Genomic DNA, 18,119 nt, shown 5'->3' with positions numbered 1-18,119 from the left:
GCCAAATTTGACAGTAAAAATGGAATCAACTGTAAATATGCTGTACAAACATGTATGCTGTAACTGTAAAAATTGCCAAAATGTTGATGCAATTTATAAAAATCAGGGTTTTCCCAAAAATTAAGCGCATTTTTCTAAGTGGTCTATCTGCAGACACACAGTAGCTACAGGATATGCCTACAACATGGTACACCCTTGAAATGCTTAGGTTCAGGCACAATACCTCCTTGGCTAGGGTTGGAAAAGACCTAAACGATGTGTGTCATGTAGTGAGGGGTGTGTGTGGGGTGTGTGTCATGAAGTTAAGTGGGTGTGTCATGTAGTCTGTGAGACTGCATCCAGACTCTTCTCGTGTTTTCACAGCACCTATGTTAACATACACATACAGAGGCAGCACACTAGTAAGAGCTCATCACTTCAACAAACTCTCAGAGGTGCAGTCACATCGGCAAATGCAAGATGCAACTTGGCTAAAGACTTTGTGGCTGTATATGGAGAGTCAGATATTCTGTTGGAGAAAACACTATTTCTGGTTGAGCACTGTAAACGAGGAGCATTTCACGATTCGTCTGATCCACTTAGACAGTGTGTTGGAGCTGCATATGGAGGGAGGCTGTCCTACAGAAGATTTGTCTGATAAAACAGTGGTGCATGCTGTGTCACATCAAATTCACTCATGTTCCTTAACACACCCTCATGAAAACGTCTTAAGTGAGGCTACCCATGCTCCCCTGCCTTCTGGTCCAACTCACATGCACTGTGAAGTTGGTTGACTCCTTTGCGCGCCGACGCACTTCTGCAAAAGCCTTGGTCAAACCTTTCTCAATGCTCTCACTGAAGTTGCAGAACCGCACATCTATGTGACTGGGAACAAACTGCAGCACTGCACAGAGTGAAGACAGGAAAACAAGAGTTTAAGATCACGTTTAAAATCTAAAAGTTACAACAAACAACTAAATGTTGAAAACAAGACAGCTTGTTGAAAGGTCATTTACCTGTGTGGATTTGATATTTACGGTCTGGTGTAGTCCAGCTGGGAGACACAGACAGGAAGCGGCGCCCAGACCGTCGCAGAGCATTGATGACAGATATGGCTGTGTACACAACTGGACCAGACACCACCCGAAACACAAACTTTGGTGGGGGGTCCACAACCTTAACAGAAAAAGCAGGAATATATGACAGACAAATCCCTCATTGGAGGCATTCATTCACAGTTAAGTGGCTTGTGCTAAAAAAGCAGCTGATGTTTTTAAGAGGTCATTGCAATCTTGTGGATCTTGATGTGACTACTCCTGTGGTTTGTTCATCACAAAACCACTGATGGTTTTCATCTGCCATTACTGTGAAGTACACTCACACACTCACACAAATACAATACTTAGACCCATGTGTGGGTTGTTACATGAAAGTTCATCCACTTCAGAATCATTCTGTATTCTAATAGGATCTCTTATACATTAAAATGTGCCTATATTACCATTGCATGTCCTTCATAATTGCTAAATAAAGGCTAAAACCTTGGTATTACGTTCAAATTAATAACATAGCTTAAGTCTTGTTGAGATAAACTAACCTGCAGCTCCACAGACTTGTTGAATTCCCCTTTCAGTATATCTCTCACTTGAGATTTGGCATATCCAACAGTGGCCCCAGAGGGAAAACCTGTAGAAGAAAGCATAAGAATGCTTATAGTCTTATTTTGTTCTAAGAAAGTTCTCATATATGTATATTTCAAATTCAAATGACAATTTTAAGTCACAATTTGCACACATTTCATACACCATGCATATGGATTACAAATAGTTGTAATTTAACACAAAGTAAGATTAAATGCAAAAATGTACCAATTTTTACTAAATACGCAGGCCTGTCGATGTCACAGAGGTACTGTCTTGACGTTGTCGCTGTACTTGTGCTCTTTCCATTGGTGGTAGAGATGACGTTGACGCTAGTTGAGGCTTCAGTGGTGGCAGGAGTTCTAGTTGTGGCTTGATGAAAAGTAGGGGTGGCAGCTGTAGTTGCGGGTACAGCAGAGACTGTATTAGCTTCACTGCTAGTTGGAATCAAGGTCATTGTGGCTGGGATGTCAACCCCATCTTCAGTCACCCCCTGATCACCCAGCACGTCTGGGGGGACCACAGTAACATTCGACATGGGTTCAGTTGAAACTACAGTGATATTGAGAGTTGGTTGAGTTGTAATAGCAGAGTCTTGGGGAGTTAATTCTGTTGTATCAGCAGTGGTGTTGTCAGCAGGTTCAGGTTCAACAGGGGAGAAGGCCATGGTTGCAGTTAAGACAGGAGTGGCATGTATGGTACTTTGTGGGAATGCCTCTGTGACAAACCAATGAACATCTGTCAGAGAGGAGGAAGACATTACATCATCTGGCAGCAAAGGTGTGGCACTGGGTACCATAGCTTCTTTTAGTGCAGTGCTGCCCAGGCCTACAGTTAGTGTAGCTGCAGACCAATCTGTAGTGGACAACTGATTACCCCAGCTGGACGAAGAGGGATCAAAGAAGTGGGTTGGGACTATGGAAGGATCCAGAAAAGGCTCAGAAGCATTGACCAGCTGAGGACTCTCCTCTGTGGTTACTACTGTTGTTGATTCATCATGAGGCTCAAACCCTGACATATCACTGGAGTACTCGTCCTCAGTCAGTTTGGTATCACTGGTGGAGCTGCTGTTGGGTGTGATGTCTGTAGCACTGATAGACACCACGGTAATGTTCCCTCTGTGTTCAGCGGTGTCTGAACTGTTGTTCTCCTTGGTCAACTGAGTGGTGTAATACTCCAAGCTGTTCATGTCAGGTAAGAGGACATCTGTGGGTTGAATTGTGAAAGTATCGGGCCAATCTATGTCTGATGCATCGGGTACGTCACTGTTAGATGAGGGAGTAGGTTCCAGTGCATAGTGAATTGTAGAAGAAAAAGGGGAGGGAGAAATGGATTTTAGTGCAACAATGGTGCTAGGTGCTGTCATGAGGCTGGGAGAAGGTGAGATATGAAGATGATGCAAAGACGTAAGGGATATGCCTACTCTGGAAGGGAAGGATGTGTCATAGCTTTCTGTATAGTCCTCCAGATCATACGAGTCAGAGGGCACCTTGGTCACCAGAGAGTAGTCCTCTCCATCGGAATTTAAGAATGACATTGTTTCCAAGTAGTCCCCAGAACCCCAGTCCAATTCCATGGTGTTGGTGGGGTAGAAGTCCTCTGGAGAGACCTCAGTGGGTTCAGATGAAGAGGGAGTGGAGAGGGGGACAATGGAAGGCACATTGTAGCCAGGGGCCAAAATCTCAAGTGGGTTGGGTAGCATTTTTATGTCATATGCTGGTTTGTTCTCATTCAAGGGGGCACTGCTGGGACTCAGCTGGTCCACATCCAGGATATTACTATAAGCTTCATCTGCCAGAGAGTCAGCAAAAGCCAGTTTAGGGGACTCAAGAGGAAGTGAGGTCATTACTGCCAGAGTTTGCTCTGATGCACCATCCTGTTGCTTGCCGACAGTTACTTTCTGCTCAGAAGTTAGGCCTAGCTGAGGTGTTGCTGACCTTGTAAAAGCATCGGGGCTTAATGGTGTTATGGATATATTTGACTGAGACTGCAGCTGGGATTTTGTAAGCGCTGGAAAGGAAGAGGAAGATTGCTTAGCAGAATTTGTCCTGGCAAGCTTCCAGTTCGTAGAGAGTTTAACTGGTGCCTCAAATTGTGGACTAGACTCCAAAACAGGTTCGGAGGGGCTTAAAGATGGAGAGGAAAGAGAAAATGCTTCTTCTGCACGGGAATTTTCAGAAGCAAATTGTCCCCACTGAAAATGTGGGATGTCTGCAGTCCTAATGTCATGGTTTGGTTCAGAAATGGATGGCAGGGCACCAGGTGAGTGTGGGCTCTCAAAGGCAGTATGATCTGAGGCTGGTAAGGCTGCTGGTGATGACCCTGTTGAACTTGAAACATCTCCAGCAAATCCCACAGGGTGGTGTTTGGAGCTCAACAGAGACTCATCTGTAGAGGAATAAGGAGATTGCTTAAGTTTAGTGTTGAATGAATTCATGCTTGACATCAAACAAAATAAATTACAAGGATGAGCTGCAGGCTGTGATTAAAATCAGGATGCTTCTATTAACTGTAATCACTCACACATTCAATCTGATTTCTTTTACTCACCAATATATTTAGCAATATAACTTCTGAGAGCGAATTTAAGTAACTCTTTTTTCCACAACTTCTGGATGTAAATGACTTAGAAAAGCAGTTACTTATTTACACGAAAACTTGTTAATGTGTTGCCTGATATCAGTTCCAAGATTCAATCAACTGTAATTTCATCCCTTTCAACAAAAACAAAGAGTCCAAATAGAGAAGCAGGTTGAGACCAAGCATGACTGCATGGCAGAGAGGCAGACATCCTAAAGTAAGCTACATTGTGTAACTGGATATGAACAACAATGGGATTACATCAATGGGATAACTGTAATTTGAAAAAAGTGTGTTCCCTCAATGACCCTCAATGGCCAAAAATGACCAAATGAATATTGATCTGTGAGGAAATAAAAAGAAGATATTGGTTTGCACAGAAGAATGTTTATAGGATTACTATTCATCATGAAATGAGTCATTCTAACACTGGTTGTCTCTGGAGCAGAGGTCACAGTGTTAAATATAGTGACAATATAGCACAGAAAGACACTTCATTGAAACTGTAGGAGAAAGCTGTGGCGGGTTTAGGATGTTATGTGTAACCTTGGCCTGTATTTAGATAAAATCAATACCATATTGACAGATGATTTACAAACTGCACGTATTGATACAGAGTGGAATTTGAGATCAATGAAATAGTGTGGTTGGGTCACCAGACAACACTAGTGATTCAGTAAACCCATTTTACCCTATACTACAGCAACCTGCACCACGTATAAAGTAGACAACTGACATTTACCACTTCACTGCTGACTCCTGCTTACAGCCAGTCACTAGTCTAATATCCCATTTGCTTAAGTGATTACAAAATGGAACCATTAATCCTGAGGAAAATGGCAATAAGATGAGGGAGTAAGGAAACACTCACAGGCTGATACACTGCCATGATAAAAAGATCAAGCTAGACTACAATGTGAAATCATAACAAAAGCTGACAATGACTGTTTTCCTCACTTACAATACAGTAAGGGATTATGCTGACATACATGCACTAACCATATGTTCCACAATGAACGAGTGGTCGTTCTGGCTCAACCCTTTGAGAGCCTTGGCACTTACCGATGCACTCTAGGGGGAACATCTTATATCCTTTTCTATGGTACCTGACCTTGGAGTGATGGATGGTGAAATTATCAGCTCATCAGGAAGCAACTCTACCTCTTACACACAACACTCAAATCCTTAAGGGCAACATTAGACCAGCCAAAATGTAGAAATGGCAAATGTGGCTTATGCAACACATCTCTGACTTAATTTGTGCCAAAGGCCTTTCTCTCCATCTTGCATAACATATCATGCATGATTTAATTTGGGAAGCGCCTTGATTACACTACATGGTACCAGTCTAACAGTGTAAGAAGAGAAGAGAATAATTCTTAAATAAGTCATGGTAATAGACCTTTAAACAGTTGTAGCTGTTTGTCTATTGCATATGCTCAAATCTGCTTAATTCATTTTTTCACTAGAATAATATTCAAAGCCCCAACAGATGTTTCATGGTTCTGTTGAATGAAACCTTTAGACTTTATGTGGTTGCCTCCACAGTAATGTTAGACAGGAGTTGCTGAAGATAAATGGGACAAATTATGCAAGATGAGTTAAGGTGCCTGCTTACATTAAAGGAAGTGCTATCCTATGGTTCATGGGGTTAAAGAATCAGAATGAGTATACAAACATAAACAAACCACACCAAGGAGAAAACACACAACAATTCTGCTAAATAAGCTCAATGCAGACTGCGTGTCTTAAATGTGTCCTTGAAAGTAGGTCTTCTTGAGCAGGGCAAGACTTTAAAGGCATGATTATTGCCATTGCCAGAAGGAAGCCACCAACAGCCTCTACATAGTGACTCAGCATCTGCTGGTAATATTGCTCCTCTCTGTAGTGCACATCAGCTCTGGAAAATCATACACACTTGAAAGTAGCAGCAGAATCAGCTGAGGGTGAAGACTATTTTTAACACTGGGAACAAACAACAGATCATTTATAAAAAGCATCAACAAAAAAATACATACATCTGAAGGATCATCTTCAATTTACTGCATCACTTCACACAAGAAGACTGCCTCTGGCTGGGCCCGGGAGAAAACTCCCAACTTAATTATAACCTACACTAGTACCTTAATTGAGTCAACATGCGATTATAACAGAGGCCATTGGAAAGGACTTGGAAAGGAAAAGCCAAGGCTTTCTTGTCTGAAGGCAAGTCTGTGCTGCACATTCTCCAAACTGCCACACAGCTCCTTGTCTGCTGTGCCAAGTGTTTGAACCCCCGGGGATGTATCACACAGCTGGTCAGATGCACACACTCTTACCACATTCAGGGCAGACCAAATAATGTTCTTTTAATCCATTAAAAGGAGGATCAAGTCTCATGTTCTATGCAGGCTGTTTACTGAGTTTTCAGTTTTGTGGGGAAGTTATAAATAATCACAAAAATGGAGCATGAAAAGAAGAAGCCACAGCATTTGGTGTACTGTGCTCTTCTACAATCTAATTGTGTAGTATTTTAAATGCTACAGATATATAAAAGAACACAGGCCTCACATTATACACAAGCTCTGCAGAAGACCATGTGTGTTGGAAGAGCACGCTGATGTTTGAGGTCCTACTATGGTACATGACCCCAAAATGTCACCTCATCTCAGCACACCCCTCCACTGACAAACTAATTCATTTATAGTCACATTTAGGACAATTAGACATGCATGGATAGATTAAAAAACACCCAGCTAATTGGGACAAAGATCATTTGTAGCAGGTGATTGATGACATTACTTGTACCGATGATGTCAATTGTGAGAATGAATGTTAAGGAGAGTATAGCAAGCCAAAAATCAGTGCTTTCTTTCATAATAGAGCACTGTATTTTTTATCATTGCTGTAGTTTAATCTCAGCTTCACAAGATTAAAAATTAGTGTGAAAATATTTAAACAAAAAACACACGAAAGCCTATAAAATAAAATGTAAAACTGTGCCAAGCCAAAGCTGGATGCTCTTAATAATTAAGTAGGCATGGTCTTAATATGTGATGGCTTATCTTAGGTAATGACAGTCAGAGCTCAGCACGACAGACAGCAGCCAGGTAGAATGAGTGAAATTGGCCTGAACTGGGGCTAACATTACAGTAAGCATTGACAAAGGCCTTCAAGACCAAGCCGCGCTGCCACCTGTCCCCCGAAACATGAGTGTGTCACACTCGGCTGGCCACTCATTGTTGGGCTAGTCCATGAAACTCAGCACTGAGACCCATGCAGAGGGAAACCTTTAAATTTCAGGTCATGAGAGTATAAATGTCAAGTTCTCATTTTATGCAAAATGAGCAGTCCAGTTTTTCTTCTCTCTTCCTAATCTCACTAGCCCAGTCAGTCACCTTTTCTCTTTCTATAGCATGAGTCATTTCAACAAAAGATCCTCATTTCGCTGCCAATCAGAACTCGTTACAGGAACACGGAAGGCGGTTATTGTATTAGTGATAAATAAACTATACGACTAGTTTATAAAGATTCATATAAGCAGTTTAAATAAAGAAATATTATCCTGCTTCCTCACAAAGAAGTTGTCTGCTTGTAAAAGACATGAATGAAAAAATATGCCACAGTCTCATTACTCTGACAAGACTGTAGAGTTGAAGCAGTGAGATTCTCATTTATCATTACAGGAAAAATCTCACACTAATGACATTCCATTTCCATTCATCAGGCCTTGATGTGTCTTTTATACTAGACTTGGTCTAATGAATAGCTGCCTGGATATGAGCTGTGCTAAATTTGCATTTGACCAAACTGACAAGTTAACGAAACCTGCAAATGCAAGCCAGCATATGTGGCTTATAAACAGGTAGTTATTCTATTGTGTTATTACCTCTATTTATGAATCAGTCACAACATGCACAGCAGCCACTGACAAGTAATTGGAAGCATTACGTTTGTGTTTTTTTTGTTTGTTTGGGTTTTTTTTTTTGACATACCTTTGCTGTTCCTGACAAGGTGGTGTAGAGTACTGTACATTTCTAAATAAATTTCCATCTATAACAGCAGATTCAGTGAAAACCCATTTGTCCATATTTAAGCACATGATGACACAAAAGCAATGCTCTTCTTGTGGCTTTGTTGGTTTGTTCTACTTCTGTTTATACATCTGGTTACAGGCTTGGATCACTTCCAGCAATCATGTAAAAAGGATTCTGACGAGAGAGATTATTACTGCTGTTGGCTGATCTGATGTTCCTTTCTAAAATCGCCACAATAGAATAAAAAGATAGGGTGGAGAGACTGAGCTGCACGCAGACACAACTTCAGGCATCTGAAATAGCACTAACCCATTTACCCAGGATGGATCCTCTCGAAATCTTCTGAGATCCTGTATTGAATCATCACAGCTCTCCACTAACCTATATTATGTGTCTGACTGTTTAGAATAGCTCTACAGAGGCCCAGGGTGTCTGAATAAACCAGGTTTTACACATGCACATTTAGATGGCAGAAGAAACTGTTCATTTCTAAAAATCTGCCTACTGTGACAGGGCAGATTGTTTTTAGCGCCTCCTCCAACAGATAGATGAGTAAGAAAATGTTCAGCTACATCTCATAATATAGAGGGCAAGAAATGTTTAGCTTTGTTGCATTTATGGCAGTGCAGCTGCAAATGTCACTTCTGTGATTACATCTATAGTAAAAGAGAACAAGGTAATATCCTAAACTGAATCACTGTACTTTAACACAGTGAAATATCTGGGTATGTTCGAGCTGACAGACACAACAGTTAAGTTGGGAGTTGCATTTGCAGAACATGAAAAGGACAACAAATGTGTTTCTGCTTCCATCTGTTTCAAGGCAAGTGGTTGGATGAAGTCCAAATAAGATTTGCCTGGTGAAAGGATGAGTATGTTTTTCAGTGCAAGAGACATTACTTCCAAGCTCTCAGTATAAACACATTAGACATGAACAGAGAAACACACATCACAAAGATATGAGGTCCAACTGAATTGTTCAATACTGATTTTTGGGGCATTTACCAACATAACTTTAATTATCAGAATAAGGTACCCATAGCAGAATCAGCCAAGGAGCTGTGAAACACAGATGTGTGCTTGTGTGTCCACATGCACACACCACACACAACAACGCATGCCTATGAATGTGTGTCGAGAAACCTGAGATACCATTTCCAGAGCCTTCTAATGATATCATTTCCTATGTTTGCCAGACTCCTTATTGCAAAAAAGTAATTTAATGGTTGTGTAATTTGAAAAAAAAAAAGAAGAGAGAGAAGAAAGGCTCTTTTGATATTAATGCTAGCTAACAACAACCCCACACATGGTTCTGTTTTCAGCTAAGCTCATTGCGTGACTGGCTCTTTTCAGTTGGCAGGAGCTGCGTATGCCGAGTGCAGTTCAACAATCAAGATACGGCTATGTTGACATTTGGTTTATCGGGAAAGCTTTTAAGATGGGAAAGATTCCATTGTTTTTATCAGTGGAGCTCAATTAGATTAAGCTCTCTGCCAAAGCCCCCCCCCAGCAAAAAACTAGTTTGACTTCATAAGGGGTGCATTTATTATAGACATACAGTTGCTTTCCAGTTCACTTAATTGTCAACTTCAGCCTACATCAAACAGTAAAAAAAATATATATAAAAACGGATTAGAAATACGTTTGAACGCTAATCCAAATATGTCCATGATCCAGTAGACCAATAAAGGTTAACGCAATATAAAGTTTTGTCGTTGGAGCGGTTGCCAACATCTACCATAAATTATTTTGTTGATCTGATTTGGCCAAAAATTTGCATGAAAATGGAGAGCTGACTGAGGTCATGCCTGCACTTCATGACATATTTATGTGACCCTTGTTTTGTTTTCCAGAGGGAATACTTTTTAAGATAAGAGAAAGAGGAGTGCAAAAAGAAGGGGAGCAGGATAAGGGGGAGGAGAGGGGAGTAGCACAAGAGTCCAATTGAGAAAGAAGAAGAGAGGTAACAGAAGAAGAATGAGGGAATGTGAGTTAAAGGAACAGGGAAGCTGACTTTCAGTGAGTCTTTAGGGATTTGTAACATGCTGGGCTACTGTATAACAGATTAAGGACTTAAGTTCATAAAAGCTCCACAACAGACACACAAACTCACAGGGGTCTCCCCACAAATCATGGCTATGATGGTATGAGATATTTCAAGAGCTGATGATGAATGCAATGCCAGTATGTTATTCTTTAAGAAAAGCCCAGCACTACTATGCACACATCTACACACACGTGCACGCACATGCCCGCACACATAAATACAGACAAAATTTGGGTACACTCCTTCACTATCCGCAGTCCTGATTTTCTTCGAAAGACAGGAAGGCAAGGACCTGTAACCAGAGAGGCCCAGAGGACTGTGTCAGTCAGCAGCCTCCTCTACCTCTACCTCCTCCTTCCAGCACAGGCCACTCGCAGGCTTTAGGTCGTGGGAGAACAAACACTGTCTGCTGGGCTGGGTCAAGCCCTCTTCAAAGGTAGCTGTTTTCTAACAGCCCTACAAGTTAATATGTGAGCAGAAAATGGAAATATCTGTGCAGGCTGAGGCAAAATACTGACTGTTTCTTAGCAGTTGCTGTGATGTTGAAAAGTCCAAACCAAAATGATTTTGCCTGGATTGGCTTGAAAAAGACTAGGCTGAACTCCACCATCTGCTCTGATAAATATATAAATAATCAGCTGCAGTTCATTTCAGCACATAGTGATTCGGGCTCAGCACAACATGGCCTCAATGTTGCCTTCTGTCAAATCGGAAACTTTGTATTTCACATTTCAAGCTCCCAATACTGACAGGCCATTAGTACAAGAAGCTGTAAGGGCACAGTCTGGGCAATCTATTTGGAATAAATAAAGGTTTACTGCAGGCTTGTGCAGCAACAACCGCTGTCAAGAGGACTGTTTCTATCACAGTCTGAGAGATATTAGCGTTCTTAGTTCTACAGCTGTGATTACAGACACAGACAATGACTCATTTTATCAATAAGAGCGTGCCTTTGGTGGTTCTCTGACATACAAATCATGTCACGGTAACTTATTAATAGCTGGCAAAAAACAAAACAAACACAAAGAAACAATGAGTGAGGTGTTTCAGTAACTGATCAAACAAGATTGTTGTTACTTCACAATATTCATGCTATGTTTACACACTTGCAGGACGCTGAAGCTGCAGTGGAAAATTGCCTTGGTAAAGCACATAAAAGGGTACACAAAATCACTAACAGATGTACATTCACAAGCCCCCACTATGGTACCCTCACATCACAATCTACCAGTTAGATGCAGGTAATGGCAGACAACTGGAAAAAATTAAGTAAGTGAGACTGTAACCATCCTTAGAATAGTTGACTGTATAATAACTTTGATGTGTGTGAGGGTTAGGGAAATCGGAAAAGATAATGATGGACACTTATAAGCAAGTGGAAGAAAAACATTAAAAAGCTGCTTTTAAAATGTGTCCGTCTGTTATCATTGACCACCCTTGACCAGCAGACCAGCTTCCATTGCTCTCCACACAACCAAATAACGCTGGGACAGGCCAGTCAGCAGACAGGCAGGGAGGGTCAGCCACCGGCCGCTTTCCAATAGATCTTTCTGGTCAAGCTGCAGGCCTGGTGAGAGCAAAAGTACCCACTGTTTGGCTCTTGATAGGTCCTACCCATTGATCTGCAACTGGCTCCCAGCGCTAATGAATAATGAATGGCCATATTGTCATCCCACACAGATCACATTTCACATGGCAACGGACTGCGCTGGTAATTAGCCAGGACTTTGCTGGCCTGCAGCTTGCTGTGCTGAACTTGCCAGCCACTGCACTGCAGAGAGAGATACTGCTGAAGCAAAACTGCAAGGGCACTTTATGATATTATCACATATAAAGTTCATAATTCTATTCCTCACATATGTGAAGACCTTTCATTTCAGATCCAGGGTATAAGCGGAATCATTTCTTTCACAGAAACTGAGCAGAGGACCGGAAAGACCAAGAGAAGCAGAGAAAATTACTGTATGATGTCAGGTCTGGAGGAACAATTATACGTAGGTCGCCATGCTCTATTTGACCTAGAAACTAGAAAGTGTGCTTCTGAGTCTGTGAGAGGAAAGCTGACTGGCTGGTGATTTCACTGTTGAAACAGACCATGGAAACACAGTTGTCATTGAGTGCATAAAATAAGCGAACTGTATAACAATGGGTGAGGATGAAGAGAACCTCCGGTCATACAATAACTCGGGCTGTTCTATCATTTTGGCCAAGATGTTAACTATAATACTTACTGTTATATAATTTCATTTTACATCACAGACTAATTACAGCTATGACATACAAGTAACAGTTTTTACTTCTTTTCTACTACTGTCTTGTGCAATCATGTCCAAGCTGAAACAGTGTTTGTTCTTAGCTTAACTAACTTAGCTCATATAATACTGACTCAGCAGTCTCAGGAAAAGGTCACACTTCTTGCCAGGATTTCACTTCACATTGTGATATATTCACTAAATCTTCATCAGCCACATAGATATATTACACAATTACTTGACACAAATTACCTAAAATAAAAGAAATTTGTGCCTTAAGAGGTGCAACTGGAAAATGTGGTTAAAGCCAGTATTCTGAAACGTCAAAGGATAGCATTTTTAAAGGAATAGGTCAAAACCAGAGCAGTGATGATTCTACCACTGAATGTTTCAACAGCAAGGCCCAAAGATGGCCCAGTGAATCTGATATCAAAGCTGTCGTCACGATCAGCTAATGAAAACAACTTCCATTCATTCAACTACTTCCTACACTTGTAGGGAGCATTCACCACAACAAGAACCAATCTATGAAACAATTTGCTGTCACAGAGCTCATAAGAATGCTTCCACTGAGTGACATAAGCTGGGTAAGCATTTTCTTTACAATAAAAGGATTTTATAAAAGCCTGTGAAATGAACATTAGGCAAGCTTAGGGAAGTTTTTGCTTATTTAGCTTGTAAAAATCAACAATGATAGCAGTGAAGTGTAATCTTATGGTTGTTCAATTTCTTACAATTATTTATTCTTAAACTAAACAAATGCAGCCCATCCCTTGATGTTCCCATTGTGCATCAATGTTAGCACCAATTTAGAGTACTTAAAAAGACAGGCTAATTCAGAACAGCATGCAGTTATCTGAAATCTATCCAAACCATGGCTCAAAATCCTATTCTCCTGTGATACAGTGGTTTGCAGTCTGCCACAGGAGAACTGCCAATACGATGCTCCACAAAGTGTTGCATGTAGCATAGTGTGATCATCACAAACCACGAGGACAGATACTGCCATCAGAGATAAAACAATTCTGATAGATCCCTTGTCCCAATGATGCGTGTGCCAACTTTCAATTTTTCCCATTCTATTAGACAGATTGAGTCACTTGATAAGTGACTGTTACCCAAACATCAAGATGACATGGGTGTCAAAATACTACACTACAAGCCCATCCTAGGTTTAGGAGAAGCATCTACAGAAATTATTCATGCTGTATTTTGTCCACCAGTGCAAAAGTCTGAGAGAATCTGAAATATGACTTGGACTCTTTTACAAAGGCCTCACAAATGCATTAGCAGTAAACTGAAGAAAGCAGGTAGACCACATTATTGGTCATCAAATTAAAATAGCTGCGAGTGGAGGTGTGTAAAAAGAGAATGAGTTTAAGATTTCCTGCACAAGTCTTTCATTGTGGCATTTACTGCATAATCCTATTACAACGTAATATCATGAGTTTTTGGCTGCTCTTAAAGCATGTTCTTTTCACTGGGCAATGTGGAGATGGAGGCGTCTTGGTGGGATCATGTCACTATCTATAAAAGTAAGCCTGGAGAAAACACCCATCAAGTGGATGGATTTAGACCCTTTCTCTTTCTCTAATTACTGGAAATTGGTTTAACTCTACAGTCTGTGGGCTGAACCTCAACTCATCTCTTGTGAAAATCCAGAATCAAACATTTAACTCTTCGTCATTATAAATATCACAACTAACCAAGGTCATGCAGCAGCCCTGACTTTGTTTACATGGAAATGAGGACCTTAGTAAGCTCATGAGATAAACTACTAGATATGGACTTTCTGGTTTCACTGCATACATTACTAAACTAAAGGTAAGAAAACATAAAGTTGCACCTATAGGGCGATAATGCTACTATGCTATCTTCTTATTGGGGGGATGATAAGCTTTAAATAGAAGAGTTGGCAACAGTGGCCTGAAAGTCAGGGCAGCATGCTTATGAATAGAAGGTCGCTGGTTAAGCTGGCCTTGAGCAAGGCACATAATGAGCCCGACTGCCCCAGCGCAGCTGCTCAGCTGCCCGCAAACAAGACTGCGGTTGTATTAAACATCTCTGAGATGTGACTGTGTGAAGTGCTGCTGAGAATGTGTATGCATGCTGAGCAAACCTACTCTAAGTGAAAGCTTAAAGAAAAAAAACAAGATGGTTCAAACTTTCGGGGAAATTTACGCACTGGACGAGTAGTTCAGCGAATGGATAGATGGCTGTGGCTACTGATTTCTCTAATACAATCCTCAAGAAGAAATTAACCATTACCAGGAATGAATCCATCAGGACAAAGATTACGTTGAATCTTGGATGCCATTAACACATTCGCCTGCACATATTCAGCAGATTTATGTAGCATTCATGTTTAGTGTAATTTATGCACTTTTTCAGTTAGATTAAGTTATAAACATCAGAAAGATGCTGGGTTGTTTTTTAATATGTGGACCTTGCAGTCTTATGAGTACCATATTCACTATTCTGCCACCTCTTAAACTAAAATGACAAACTCAATGGATATTTTTTCCTTCAAAATTACCTTCATAATTTGGTCTTGCTTTATCACCTTACAATTGGAACTTCTTCAAAGCAAACCGAACAACAACGAAAAAGAAACTGATCTGCATCAGTTATGTAAAACAAGGGAAAAATCAGTGGATCATGTTGTGTGAGTCAGCGAAAGGTATTCTCTTACCTGCAACAGGTGAGTCAGCTGTGATCACTGTTACCAACACTGTCACCCCCAGAAACACTGCACGCTGGCCATGGGCATGCACAAGAGCCCTGAGCATGACCACCAAACCCACAGAGGAGACTAAACCTGCCATGGTACGGTGGGGGTAAGGTCAAGGCATTTCACCCAGTTCAGAAGAGAAGATTCATTCCAGAGAGACAATCGAGCTGTGGGTTACTTCGGCTGTGTGGTTCGGTCTCCTTTAGTTTAAGGCCCCTCCTTCCATAACACGTGCTTGCAGTGAGGAATGGCTGTTGACAACAAAAGAACAACAGTGTGACACTCAAAACAAAGCAACCACATTTACCTTTACCACTTGACCATCACTCCATTGATCAGCCATTCACTGGAAACAACCACTGCTAATCTGAAGTGCACAGAAGCACACGTTCTATTTATATTATTCAAAACCTTTTTGTGATTATGCTTTAACTCGCAAAACACACATTAATGGAAATAACTGCAACACCTGTAGTAATAGAAAGGCTCAAGGAACAGATCAGCCTGAAGATCATTCCTCTAAGCCTGACCATTTTTCTGAGGAAATTTACTGTTTCTATTTTTCACTTTGCCTGATCTTTGCACTGGACTGTCGAATTTGGATTTAGTTTGTTTGGATTTGACAAAAATATGTTAGGTGCATTCACTGTCACCCTGTCTCACTCAAAATACAGAGAGCTAGAATGCTAAAAAACAAAAACAAAAAAACTTTACATCTCATCTTAAAATAAATAAACAAATAGCACACAGAGTTGTCTTATGTGTTATACTAACCTCACACATTTCATGCACATGGCCAACCAGGTCATTATGCATTAACGCTAATAATATGAGTCAAAAAACACACAAATGATGAATTACTATCACATTGTGTCAACTAAACTAGCCTGCTAATTCTACATAGGCGGATAAACGTTACGTGGTGAATGAAGCGAGAGGAGAGCGGCACAGAGACCCAGCTCAGAGCTCAGCCTTCGGCTGTGCGGCTAGCTGCTCATCATGATACAGTTCAGTCTCTTGTCCTACATCCCGTCCCGTTACTTGCAAGTTTAACGGTCATGTGGCTCTACATAAGGCTACACAAAGCAGGTTACATTTGAGTGTGACAAAAAGAACTGCTAAGAGCAGGTTAGCTAACATAGTTTGGTAATATTTCCCAAAGCTAGCTAAGAATACAGAGATAATGGCTTTTTTTCATTTTTCCCCCAGCCATTCCTGTCAGCCTGCTCATAGCTGCGCATTCAGACTTACCAAAAAAAAGGAGCTCCAGCTCTATCAATTCCTTTGTCTGGTGTCCGAGAAAATATCCTTGGATGAAATGAAACGCGCTGTGAGACTTCGTCGTTAACCTTCATGTAACCACCTGCCTGCGTTACAAGTTATTTCAGTGGAAACGGACTGTGCGCGAGCTGGTATCTCGCTTTCATCTGACACTTTTTTTACAGTTACCTTCTCTCGTCCTGAGGATTGGGTTAGTCCCGCCTCCTGGCTGATCTGATTAGTTTCCAATTTATCGACACTCGCTCTCATTGGCTGTAGCTCTTCTCTGTCAAAGTGGGGTTTTAAAAATTAGGTTGGTCCTCCTCGACTGGCGTCTGCGGCTTCCACGGCAACGTTGCCTCATGCGATGATGCACTTAACAAGGTAAGGCCGTGGGTGGATATATCACTGTCTGCCTGCTTATAGGCTGAATACAGTTTACCTCCTCGTTACTGAGAGAAATCACACTAAGAGCTATCAAACTGACATCATCTATTTTTCTGCAAGGGTTCCTTTTTAATATAGCCTTCTGGTTTTTGTACTACTATGCCTTTTATTTTGCAATTCCACCAACATTAATAAGCCTGTTTAAGCGCAGTGTTTACACTAAATACCTGACAAGACACAATGAGGCTACATACTTAGTTTCTATTACAATGCTTGATTTCTGTCTGGAATTAAAGGCTCCAACTTACAAAGAGCTCGAGATATGGCGTCCCTAGTGCAAGATAGCTGATAACGTCAGCGCCAGTTTATAGGCGTCAACATTTTAGTGTACACCGCCACCTAGCGGGAGTATAGTATAACTAATGTTGCTGATTCTAGATCAGTTGGCCCTCAATTACATCATATGCCCCCTTTCTGTGTGCACCATGGTATCACAGGAAATTCAATCCTAAATTCTTATCACTCTTTTCAAAATATAACTTGATATTTGTATATAATTTCATAATTTCATTTTCACGTACTTCTACTTCACTTGAGTTTATGCTGCCTTATTTCTACTCCACTGCATTCCAAAGGCAAATACAGTACTTTTTACCCTACTTCATTTATTCAACAGCCATAATTGTGGCTTCTTGTTATTTTCCTGACTCTATATACTACCCTATAAAGAAGATACAATATACAGGGAAGTCCAACATTAACACATTAATATCAACAATCCTATAATAGAATATATAACATTCACAGTGACAGAACATTTACTTTTTATACTTAAAAGTGTTAAGTATAAAAAGTAAATGTTCTGTCCTCACAATTTAGAATTTTTCCATAGTATTTTTATATAGTTTTATTTCTACTTTTACTTATCTAAGGGAATAGAATACTTCTTCCACCGCAAGATTCAGTGTCTTTCTCAGGACCACTTCAACAAAACTTACCAAGGCTGAGGGATGGTTCGTGTGACCCCAGATCCACAATACCTCTCAGCGACAAGAAAAACATACTTCAAATAGCGCGATGAAATAAATCCACTTTGATCCCAAAGTCATTTCCATTTTGAAGCCCCTACACCACCATGGTCTCCAACAACACAGGGGTTTTCACTCGATGTACCTGGTTAGACTTCTTCTTAGGACTGTGTGCTTTTGCTAAATTGATATCTCCCTG

At 40.8% G+C, this 18,119-nt stretch overlaps 1 protein-coding gene across 4 annotated transcripts in view; it reads right to left on the bottom strand.

Moving 5' to 3' along the window:
• The window catches only part of LOC143322022 (UPF0606 protein KIAA1549), a 37,425-nt gene extending 20,706 nt beyond the window's left edge, over positions 1-16,719 (bottom strand). For all 4 annotated transcript variants that reach the window (XM_076732866.1, XM_076732865.1, XM_076732863.1 and 1 more), the window contains exons 1-6: positions 16,497-16,719; positions 15,207-15,496; positions 1,848-4,007; positions 1,577-1,665; positions 996-1,155; positions 753-883 (exon numbers count right to left, since the gene is read on the bottom strand). In XM_076732866.1, coding sequence (XP_076588981.1) covers positions 753-883; positions 996-1,155; positions 1,577-1,665; positions 1,848-4,007; positions 15,207-15,339 — 2,673 coding nt within the window. In that variant the 5' untranslated portion in view covers positions 15,340-15,496; positions 16,497-16,719. The remainder of the gene's footprint in view (positions 1-752; positions 884-995; positions 1,156-1,576; positions 1,666-1,847; positions 4,008-15,206; positions 15,497-16,496) is intronic.
• Positions 16,720-18,119: the final 1,400 nt, after the last annotated feature.

This window comes from Chaetodon auriga, chromosome 6 (assembly GCF_051107435.1).
Source record: "Chaetodon auriga isolate fChaAug3 chromosome 6, fChaAug3.hap1, whole genome shotgun sequence".
NCBI lineage: Eukaryota > Metazoa > Chordata > Actinopteri > Chaetodontiformes > Chaetodontidae > Chaetodon > Chaetodon auriga.
Note: the sequence above shows the minus strand (reverse complement) of the source record. Positions and strands in the feature narration are given on the sequence as shown.